At 36.6% G+C, this 12,422-nt stretch overlaps 1 protein-coding gene across 6 annotated transcripts in view; it reads right to left on the bottom strand.

Annotated features, from left to right (window-relative positions):
- tbxas1 (thromboxane A synthase 1 (platelet)) overlaps nt 1–12,422 on the bottom strand; it is a 60,482-nt gene that overhangs the window by 21,618 nt on the left and 26,442 nt on the right. For 5 of the 6 annotated variants that reach the window (XM_041254386.1, XM_041254383.1, XM_041254387.1 and 2 more), the window contains 5 exons: nt 10,573–10,689; nt 7,630–7,718; nt 6,208–6,356; nt 3,211–3,341; nt 2,238–2,537 (listed from right to left, as the gene is read on the bottom strand). In XM_041254386.1, coding sequence (XP_041110320.1) covers nt 2,238–2,537; nt 3,211–3,341; nt 6,208–6,356; nt 7,630–7,718; nt 10,573–10,689 — 786 coding nt within the window. The remainder of the gene's footprint in view (nt 1–2,237; nt 2,538–3,210; nt 3,342–6,207; nt 6,357–7,629; nt 7,719–10,572; nt 10,690–12,422) is intronic. The other variant, XM_041254389.1, reaches the window with a different exon arrangement.

Raw genomic sequence — 12,422 nt, 5'->3', positions numbered from 1 at the left:
TTATACATCGTTGGGTTCAATAATTGAAAAGGTGTGGAATAACCTCCACAATTGAAAGGCTCACCCGCCACCTATGTAAGTGTCATTTGTATCGTGACAGAACATCAAAAGCACAACACAGCTTATTGTTCACTAAGCAGTTCTTGAATGAAGACTAGTTTGTTATACTTGATATTAAAATATATACATTTCCTCAGTAATTGTAGTCTTTTAACAAAATAGTTTGTCACTAAATAGTCCCTCCAGGATTTCACGATCGAGGGAGAAAAAAAATCATAGAATTTGCTCTCTCTTGCAGAATTTTAAATTTTTTGCAAAAAAACTAATTTGGTCCCTTTGGTCCCTACTATTACTGTTACATGTCGCTATGTGTACATTCAGATGTGTGGCAGGGTTTCAGTGCAGCTTTAGTTCAGCCATGGACAAGCTCTTAACGTGATTTGGTGAGCTCTGGAAACAAATCTAAATTAGCACTGAACATAACGGCAAGATAGGACATGAAGCTATAAAGACATTCATGAAGACGGTGGGAAGATATTTTACAACAAAGTAGCTGACTACAAAAAGAAGTCGACTATTGATGCTCATTTGAAGTCCATTTAACATGCAAAATAAAAGTCCAGTATTTCCAATAACTCACCGTCAGAGCTTCTGTTAAAATGGCAGAAGACCGTGACAACGGCCATGGATAGGCAAACAGTGGTTAGTGAAGAACGAAACAAGGTTTTATTTATTTTTTTACAAAAGTATTTCATATTTTATTCACAAGTACAAAGAGAAGTGTTGTTCTGTTACTCCTATGTGAAAGGTCAGATAAAAAAAACAATTAGGACCTTGCTTATACTCCCTATGTTGCAGAAAAAGAAAAGGAAATACACAAGTTTTTTGTACATGGTGTAGTAACATGAATGCTCAAAAAGGAAGGGGGTAGCGAACTATGTTAGATATTATCCAATTACTTGGAATGACTTTACATTTTAGTGAAAATCCTTTTTTTTTTAATCGTCACTTTCCCGTTTGTTTTGTGGTATGTGATGGTAGCACTTTCACATTGTGGCCTTGGTCAAAGAAACAAAACAGCTAGTTTATCAGCTAATCAGTGTCGCCTGTCACTGTTTCCATATAACAACATTTTGGTGAACAACAAACGTTTCTAAAAATACCCTGTTACATGTGCACAAAAATGCTCCAAGCCTAGTACACATTTGTAAAACAGAGCATTTGTAAAATGTATCAATGCTTTTTTATTTATACTCGTTAACACTGTTTTCATTAAAAAAAAGTCTTTGACACCAAATTTGACAAGTTCTTTGCAGAAAACACACTTTTCTCTTTGCAGATTTCCGTGGGGACAAACTCAATGATCATTTGATCTTATTATGCATTATACAAGTAGCCTACCAGGACCATCCCATGTATTGTGACATTGTGGTGTCGTTACAGCCCTAGCAGCTGCTGCATTCAATATAGAATTTTCAATTCTTAGAACAGTTTCAAGATTCTACATTCTGCATTAAACACTATTTAACAAAAGTACTGCTCACAGAGACAAGCACATGGACCTACTCCTTAGGTTTCAGCGCCTTCAAGTTTAACTGCATTTTCAGTGTTCAGCCTTTCTTACAAATGAGCTTTAAACCAGTGAACAGAGCTGTGACCAAATCATACCGCAGTCATTTATGCTTTTCTGAGGGCCTACACAAATTAACCTTGCTTAGAACCACTTTGCACAAATTACACTGGCATCTGTGGAATTAATATAGAATTACTACTTCAAACAAGGGATTGACTGTTGAAAAGTTACCCCTTGTCCACACCATCACTCACAAGATGTCATAGGATCCCAAGTTGTAATGTACAGAAAAACTAGAGCACCATTATCAGAACAGAATCTCATAACATATGCTTATGCAGTTTCATCAAAACCATTTCATGAAAATTGTACACGTTTCCCCCAGGATACAACCTACCTAACTTAATTTATATTGCTTTCCAAAAGACAGATGGAAAAGGATCCCCTTATTTCCCAGATTCTGATGATCTCAGTAAATACTGTTAAAAAATGTTTAATCAGGTTTCAAAATAGGATATGCGGTTCACACAGTATGTTCCAAAAATCAGACAGAAAGGCACCTCAGTATATGACCTCAGGCTGACTTGTGCTAAGAACGTCTCTAGATACACGTAAAACTCTTAAGAGTGACAGCGGGGATTAATAAAGCAGTACAAATACGTACGTGTCTGGCATAAAACTCATCCACCTCCCTCTGCAACTTCTTCTGGCAGTCTTGATGAATTGCCAGCAAGTAAGCAGCAAAGGCGAGGGTGCTGCTGGTGGTCTCGTAGCCGGCAAGCAGGAAGATAAAAGCCTGGCCCATGATTTCGTCTTCAGTCAGCATCCTCTTCTGAGTTTTCTTTGGCGTCCCATTGGATGAGCCTCCCTCATCAGCACAGTTCACAACATCGAAATTCTCCACTCCAACATACACGTTTGTGCTCCTGACGTCAAGCATCAGCTGGAGGAAATCATGTCGTCTCTGTGAAAATCAAAAACTGACCCTTTTATTCTTTCATTTTTACTTAAAAAAAACAGAAACATTACTGCTATCAGGCTTTTACAGATTCTGTACATGATATTGCCATATTCTTTTTTAAAACAAACAGTTATTCTCACAAAGGTACTGTACTTTATATGTTCCCTAATAATGAATCTTTTAACTGTTAATTATCCTATTATGTGTGTTCTGTATGATTCTCTGCTGTTGTTTCTAATAAGATCATTATTAGCCATGCTTAATTATTTCAGCTATTGAAAAACTGATTGTGGGGAAGTGTATTAGTGTTGCACTGTGCACTATGGAATCAGCATAGAGGTCTTCTCAAAAAGCATTTCTTTGCTGGAATAGTTTAGGAAGCATGGCAAAAAACTAATCGAAGCAGAAAAAACTGAGAGTGATTGAGAGCACGCATATACAATTTTAAACATGTAAGAAATTAAGTATTTGCAAATGCAATGATATCAGCTGAATGACTGAAGTCTACAAGCTACACATAATTTTTCAGCTGTCCATTTAATGCGTTAAAATGAAAGCACAACTTATATTTTAATATTGTGTACCAGTATTGATTCTGAATTGAAAGTCGTAACACCTGGGTGCATTAAACTCTCCTTTCACCCCACAGCTGCAGGGGTCAACACATGTAGAGTACCTCATTGGGGGGTTGCTGTTCCCTCTGTTTGATCATGTTTTTGATAAAGCCAATGAAGAAATTATTCAACTGGTCCCGCCGTTTGTTGGGTACAAGCTGCGCAAGAGGATCAATAAGAAATGGGAACGCCACTAAAAAAACAAACAAACAGCAGCACAATACACCTTTTAGTTCTGTTCTGCTACAGTACAAGAACTGAGTTTACACTGCACTTCATTATTTATCATGAAAACACAGTCTGAGCTCCATCTACTCTCAACATTGCTCTTTTTGTTATCTATTGAGTTGCAAGCTCTGGGAGCACGGCCCTATATTATTGTGTTTACTTATTAATGTATTTATGTATTTGTTTATTCAAACAATGAATCAAACTTTTCAGTTAGTGTACAACAACAAATTACATGCATAAACAACAACAAAAAATGTGATAAGAAACGGTAAATGATGACTTTGCATATATATATATATATATATATATATATATATATATATATATATATATATATATATGTATGTATATATATGTATGTATATATATATATATATATATATATATATATATATATATATATATATATATATATATATATATATATATATGCAGTGCCTTACAAAAGTATTCAGACCCCTGACCAATTCTCTCATATTACTGAATTACAAATGGTACATTGAAATTTCGTTCTGTTCGATATTTTATTTTAAAACACTTAAACTCAAAATCAATTATTGCAAGGTGACACTGGTTTTATGTTGGGAAATATTTTTAAGAAAAATAAAAAACTGAAATCTCTTGCTTGCATAAGTATTCAACCACAACACATTAAAATTTGGTAGAGCCACCTTTCGCTGCAATAACAGCTTTAAGTCTTTTGGGGTAAGTATGTACCAGCTTTGCACACTGTGTCGGAGTGATTTTGGCCCATTCTTCTTGGCAGATTTGCTCCAGGTTGTTCAGGTTGGTTGGATGATGCTTGTGGACCGCAATTTTGAGATCAGGACTTTGACTGGGCCACTGTAGGGCATTCACCTTTTTGTTCTTGAGCCACTCCAATGTTGCTTTAGCCTTGTGCTTGGGATCATTGTCCTGCTGAAAGGTGAATTTCCTCCCAAGCTTCAGTTTTTTAGCGGACTGAGGCAGATTCTCTTGCAGTATTTTCCTGTATTTTGCTCCATCCATTCTTCCTTCAATTGTAACAAGATGCCCAGTCCCTGCTGATGAGAAGCATCCCCACAGCATGATGCTGTCACCACCATACTTCACTGTAGGGATGGTGTGTCTTGAGGCATGGGCAGTGTTAGGTTTGCGCCACACTCAGCGCTTTGAGTTTTGGCCAAAAAGCTCTATCTTGGTCTCATCTGACCACAAAACCTTTTCCCAAATTGCAACTGGGTCACTCTCATGCTTTCTGGCAAACTCCAGACGTGCTTTCAGATGGTACTTTTTGAGCAACAGCTTCTTTCTTGCCACCCTCCCATACAGGCCAGTGTTATGCAGAGCTCTTGATATGGTTGACTGGTGCACCATTACTCCACACCCAGCCACTGAACTCTGTAGCTCCTTCAAAGTCATTGTTGGCCTCTCTGTGGCTTCTCTCACAAGTCTCCATCTTGTTTCAGCACTGAGTTTTGAGGGATGGCCTTTTCTTGGCAGTTCCTGGGTGGTGTGATGCAGCTTCCACTTCCTGATTATTGATCCAACTGTGCTCACTGGGATATCCAAACACTTGGAAATTATTTTGTACCCTTTCCCTAATCTATGCATTTGTATTACTTTATCTCTAACTTCTGTAGAATGCTCTTTGGTCTTCATTTTCCTGCAACTTTAATGGTTCACAGGTGGAGGCCAATGGTAAGGTTACTGTGTCCTCGTTAGGGCAATTTCTTTCCTCGGTGCAAACTGGGAGCTTCCACAGCACAGGGGTTGAATACTTATGCAAGCAAGATAGTTCAGTTTTTTATTTTTCTTAAAAATATTTCCCAACATAAAACCAATGTCACCTTACAATAATTGATTCTGAGTTTCAGTGTTTAAAAATAAAATATCAAACAGAACGAAATTTCAATGTACCATTTGTAGTTCAGTAATATGAGAGAATTGATCAGGGGTCTGAATACTTTTGCAAGGCACTGTATATATATAGTCTATACCCTGCAGTACTAAGCTACGGTTTACAGCAACAGCAAATCCACCTGGGCTATTTTTATGTGGAATCCCAGGATAGCCAGTACTGTATCAGTGCTTGTATCATCTTGTGCTTGCACTTGCACTTAACTGCTCCACACTTTGCTGTATTCTACTGCTCTCAATCTTAACTATACTTGCTGTATCTTGTACTTGATTTTACTCTTAAAGGTAACCTTTCACGTATTTTGTAATTGCTCTTATTAGAAATCATTCTTATCCATTTATTGTACTTGCTCTTAACAGAATTTACTCTTATAACCAAATATTTAACTTAAACTGCTCTTAGTCGTAATTACTCTCAGTGCTGTAAAATGCTCTAAAATGATGTAATACAGTAATTTTACAGAGGACTATCTTAGGACAACTAATTAAATAGTTTCACTGAAAAACATACAGGTATAAGAGTGGCTTATTGTATTACAAAGTATATCTATATGATCTTCAATTTATTAACCCATTTAAGCTAAATGTAATTGATTTAGTTCTACATTGATTTTAAAGTAACCTACTATTTTTTTTTTCACCAGACAAAGCTGAAGTGAGATTTTTCCTTTTCTCTTAAGACTAATGAAAGTACTGATTTGTCAGATGAAATACTGACAGTATCATATAACAAAATGTCTGAGAAGGAACAGACTTGAGGGATATCATTAACACATAGTCAAATAACTTCATCAAGATATTACTGTTAACATTATTGGAGCTAAAGCTTCTGACTTTGTAATTTAAACCACATCAAATACTTCACCCAGGTCAGTTACACAAGCAGCTATCATAACCACAACATCCCCCACAAACAGTGGGATACTTACTAAACACCAACAACAAAGGCCGGAATAATGTGAAAGAAAAGAATATTTTTGCATGTTTCACAAAGGGGTTTTCCGGGTTATTCTGCGAGTCCACCTGGGTCCCAAAAGCTACACTGGCAATGACGTCCATAGTGAAGCAGCCCAGACACCTGCACAGGGTTACAGCCACACACGGAAATGTTACAAGTAGATTACATGTTAGTACATGATGTTATAATACTTGATCATCTTTTTCTCAGCCTAGGCGCAGACAGAGTGTGTATTATAATATTACAATTAATATTGTAAATCACTTTTATCTGATGCCTTATTTCTTGCATTTTCCAAGAAACTCAAGAAAATGAAATGCCGTACATTATAGCAACGAAGGACTTGCTGTGTGCATGCTGAGCAGCTGTTTTAAGAAAAGCAGTTTCAGATTTTGCTATTTGACTGTACACTGAACTGTTTATGATATCTGAAAACATTCTGGGTGGTTATTGTCATGTTTAACAATACCTCAAATACATTTTATTATTATTATTATTATTATTATTATTATTATTATTATTATTATTATTATTATTATTATTGTCTGTTTGAAGTTGCTTTCATCTGAGTTCAGGAGCTGCTCTTCCATTCTGGTTTCCCGTCATAGATACTTTTCACTTAGGCTAGATCAGTCAATGTGTCTTTATAGATGTAAGAAACAGCACCATCTAGTGGTCCTCCACTTTGACTCAAGCTTTCTTTTGTTTTGCTGACAATGCACAGCAGTGCTATAGATGTTGCTGGTGCTTACTAATATAAAGACACTTGAACGATCCAGCATATGTTACATATGCTATAATTCTTATAGTCAAAGTACCTTAGTCAAAACACGGAATTTCAGTAATGGCAATACGAGCTACTGATAACGACTGAAAACACTGTACAAAACTAAGAAGGCAGTAAAACAGACATGAGGGGAAACACCTGATCTTGCCAGAATATTTATATGTAGTTTTTTGTACTGAAGTATTTAATAACGTTTTGTATTCAACGCTACAATGTACAGTTCGCAACCTTTTTTCTGACCTTATATTGGAATCTCTATAGCACTCATTCAAAGTCAACAATAACTCGTACTGTTTTAAATATTCTGGGTTGCTTGATGTAAGGAAAGTAAATGAAAGGAGCCTGTTTAGTGTTGGTTGCTACAGTTTTACGTACTTGTCTATACGTTGTATTGTGCATGGAGCGCTGTGTTTACTGCACTCTTCAAATCTTGGAATAACACATGTTCTCTATATCTTCCTTTAAATTGTATAATAGTCTATTTGGTTGCAAAATGCTCAAAAATAATAATATAACAAACTTTTCAATTTGAATCACAGCACAGCAGGCACAGCATTCTATTCACTGTGGTACTGAAAACTGTTTTTTTATATATCTGAAACCTACTGATGAATATCAAAGCTCTGTCCGGAGTCAGCATAAACTTTCAAGTTTTTCACCAGCGTGTCAGCTGCTGTGTTTATCAGGGGGACCATCTGAAAAAAGAAAAAAGAAACACAGAAAGACGCTTTTAAGCTCCTTTGTTGTACTTTCAGATGTTATCCTGAAGAAAAAAACGTATCTCAGGAGAATTTGTTACCATTAGTCTACTCTATGATTTTCTTAAGCAAACAAAACTCTGTTAGACAATGCCCAATATTATCAGATGTGAGGTATGGTACGGCATAACTGCCCTTTTACAAGTTAGTAATTTACTTAAGTTCTGTTTTGTTCTTCCTAATCCCTGTAAAAGTTACAGCTGGGTTTTGTTTGTGTTTAAAACACTAATTTAGATTACGAGCACTTGAGGAAGCACACAGCCTCAGTTGGTTTGCAAATTAAACACTGCTTTGAAAACTGAACATAAACTAACCTTCCTGGTTTCATTAATCAAAATGGGCTTTAAAATACAGTCCTCATTCTTTAAAATAGTGTATTTTGTGATTACAGCCATATTACAGTACTAGAATGGCTGCTATATAAACATATATTCTGTTGATATTTTTATTACAGACCAACTTGTAACCACAAATGCATTTAATTATATTCATTCTAATATAACAGTATTCTTGTTTTTGTGTTGTCATTGTGTACTACAAGAACACTTACTTACAAAGCTATTTTTTTTTCAAAATTGTGAGGTAATAAGCTTCTTAATTATGGTACAATACACCACCAAAGCAATACATGGAGCGACATAACATCTTCAAAACTTGTAGAACCGCAAGTAAAAAGTACATTGAATGAGTTATTGCTGTAGCAATACACACTTACATGTAAAAACTCAAGAAGGTGCTTTGAGAGTAGTGAGATGGAAAATGTTATTGGCAGGGGTTTCAATTAGTCACTCAACTGCAGATTTGCTTGTTGACCCTCATTCCCATGTATTTCCACTGTCTATGCACACAAGTAAAACCCTAATGACACTGCAGCTGATTGTCTCTGGCATCTTTTGTGCTGTAGCTGTAGTGCAGAAATGTTGGATTTAATCTCCAACCAAGACAACAAACACTTGCAGACAGCCTTTATGAAGAAAGTTGAGTTTGATGATAAAGAGGACAGAATCAGTGTCCAGTTGAACATTTCATTGAAAACTTTGGTTAGAACAATGTATCTAAACTCTGGTTAGAGCAATGTATCTAAACTGTAGCTGTTCTTGACTGAAATAGCTAAAATACAAATCTTGACAACTTTTTTTTTTTTTTTTTAGTTAGCTGTGTACATGTTTACGTTGGCATTTATGTTATCAGCAAGGGATTGTGTGAGACAACATTATTAACTGCTACTGAAAGGATCCTTTGGGGACATGACGTATATCGCAATCACCAAATTATATTATTATTATTATTTTTTTTTTAAATGATATATATATATATATATATATATATACACACACACACACACACACACACACACACACACACACACACACATTTTTAAGAATAATTCGACTACATTAAACAATTTATGATCTAATCTGCGTGAATGCACAAATCCACAATGTTCAAACTTTTAATAAATGGAAAACAAGCAAAAAATGACATGACACGGACCTTGTCATAATTTTGCCCAAACTAAATGGAGCTAATTTGCCCTCCCTGTAAATGTATATTCCTTCAAGCCTTCAAGACTACAGTAGCTGTCTTATATTATTTTGAAACCAGCCTGTTTTGCAAGAATTTATTTTTCGAAGTTCGTACTGGCTTGGGCCATCACCAGTAAATATGTCATTTTTAATGAACTGAAGCCCCCTTGACATTCTCAATATAATAATGTATCACATAATAAGCAGGTGACAGTGCCCCCCCCCCTTTTAGATACATCTGTGGATTTTCACACTGCTCTGTCAGGGACAAGATTCCAGGTTCAGATATGAACATGTAAACTGTCACTACTCTAAAGGGCAGCATTGTCAAACAGATTCTTCAAGCTAGGCTGCACACTCATTCTTGAATATTTTATCTCTTGGTCACAAGTGAAAGGAGTAAGATGGTCTCATCTTAGCAGCCAGTGGTTTATATCACAAAACCAAAACACAATTTGGCACAATTGTCAATCTCAGTTTAGAGAGGCCCGGGTCAAAGGGTGTTTTGGTCAGGAGTGAGGGTCAATTGCAGAGCTAGAGGATGAGAAAACAGCCAATTCCAGACATCAGAGTACTGATTTTAATCTAATCCACTTTTTGCTATTTTTTCCATTCACAAAGCTATAAAATGATGCAGTCCTCTATGCAGCCCTTGATGTTTTACAGCAAAAAAAAGGTGATAGTAATGCCTTATTGAGTTTTTCAGTAAAGGCATAAGAAATGTTAGTGTGTCGCATTGGAGAAAATTAAACATAGTGATCAGGATTTTTCACTTCAAATAAATCAGCTGTGCTTCTGTGCGGTAAGCAGGCATGCAATCTTCTGTCATTTTAGTTTCTGTGGTATTATCAATTCCATCTTAAATTTGTAGTGATTTGGTATAATAAAGTTTGACCAACAAAAACCACACAATCTGATAATGTAATTATATATTTTGATAGCATGGTAATTGTTTGAATTTGAAGCACACTTTATGTTAAGTGGTTAAGGGCGAGTGCATTTTCTCTGCTGGTAGGAGAATTGGTCAGAATAATACGTTGTGCCTTAACCACTACTGCACCCAACATCTTAGTAAAAGACACAGGCAGTTATAGAGAGGGTACACAGTGGTTCTAAGTGGGTAACTTAAAACTAATAAATGAGTGAGGGAAGACACCTAAGGGACAATAGTTGCCGTATCACATCATTAGCAGAGTCTGTCATATATTATATTTGTAAAGCATCTAATAAGCAAGTCATATGATGTGGAGTTGTAGGTTTCCTGCCTCTTTCATCTTTGCTGCGCTGAACGTCGGAGTCAGAATACTTCGGACATGTTTCCATCTCTCATTTCGTAGGAGTAGAACGCTTTCGGACATTGGCTTGCTACTAAGTCTCAAATGCTGTGAATGACAATAAATCACACTTTAGGACAAACTTAAATTTTAAAGTTAACACTGAGATAAAACATCTGATTAACTTACATACAGATACAGTACCATTCAATAACATTCGATTTGTCTATATAATCACATCATGTATATCTTGTTCTTATTATATAGAATTGTTTTAGAAATACTAAAAAATTACTTGAAGCATTGCGGTTTCTACTACCTGGCTGGCTGTAGAGGGAAACCTTACAACCCTATTGGCTAATTCAGTATCACCTGACCCCAAACTGGGCAACAGTCAAATTAGCAGTCAGTAGACAAAGAACTATAGCATTGGGCTCTGAAGACACTTGGCAGTCAATAGTCAAATCTCTATTACCCACTGGCATCATAGATTTAATAAAACAAATATGTATTGCAGTTTTTACCTTATAGTGTAAAATGGTTCCCTTTAGGTTGAAAAAGCAAAAAAGCTCCCTGAGGGCAACAGTTTTTAACAATACTGTAATCCTCTGTAACTCTAGTCAATATTTGTGTACTAGTGTATTGCATTTCTTCTTCTTTGTTTTGTTACATAATTTAGTGGAGTACAAAAGAGTATAATTGTACTGAGATATTTATTTAGTGTATGTATACTATATTTTCAGCTAATTGAAAATAAAAAGAATGGTCATAACAAAAGAAACTTGGAACCACAAACAGACTTCAGAAGAATTCCTTTTTTTTTTTTTTTTTTTAAATAAATTTAATTTAGTGTGCCCAATTATTATCTGTATCCTCGGCTCACCGCTCGAAACCCCCCCATGCCGACTCAGGGAATGGAGGCTGGAGCACGCGTCCTCCGAAATGTGCTCCTGTCAATCTGTCATTTTACACACTGCGGATCCACAGCAAGGTCGCCAGACCTACAGTGCTAGAGGACAACATAGATCTGGAGGCTCCACTGCATAAGCAAAGGTGCCCTATCGGCCACAGGGGTCGCTGCGGCGTGGTGAGCTCTGGACTCCCCTGTTGACCTAAGCCCTCCCTACCCGGGCAGTGCTTGGCCAATTGCGTGCTGCCCCCTAGGAACTCCCTGTCACAGTTGGCTGTGACATAGCCTGGACTCGAACCTGCGATCCCCAGGCTATAGGGAACATATGTGTGGAGTGCCTTTGCTGGATGTGCCACTTGGGAGCCCTGAAGAGTTCCTTTTTAACCCAGAATTGTCTCCCAGATGCAGTACTGCTTCCAGTATCACTCCCAACCCCAATTTGAATGGGTCAGAATCCCAAGAAGTCTTGCTTCTAACCCCAGCTTCTCCTGTTCAGTTCTTTTTCCCTAATCAGCAAGACCACATTGCCAGGAACCTTGTATCCCAGTGGAAATTAGACTTCTAGCCTTAGTGAGCTCTTCAAACAAATCCTTTTAATGAATAATAGAACCCTGGGATTTGAAGGTAACGTAAATAGTGTTTGAACTGTTCCACGGGATATAGATATTAAAAAAAAGATATTGTGACTTAAAATTTGAGTTAAAGAAAATCTTCTCAATCACATTAAAAGAGAGAGGGTGTCCCAAACAATTCCTACAGAGGCTGGCCACGGCTAAACCATCTGTTTTTACTGTACCAGTAACTGAAAATGAGACGCTAAACTTAACTTAAATATGCTGGAGCTGAAGACATCTTTAAGGGAATGTGTTGAGATGCAGGTATTTCTTTTTCGGTGCATATTTATTAATTCAATTCTTATTTGTTTAATAAT

The sequence above is a fragment of the Polyodon spathula genome, chromosome 7 (genome assembly GCF_017654505.1).
Source record: "Polyodon spathula isolate WHYD16114869_AA chromosome 7, ASM1765450v1, whole genome shotgun sequence".
NCBI lineage: Eukaryota > Metazoa > Chordata > Actinopteri > Acipenseriformes > Polyodontidae > Polyodon > Polyodon spathula.
Note: the sequence above shows the minus strand (reverse complement) of the source record. Positions and strands in the feature narration are given on the sequence as shown.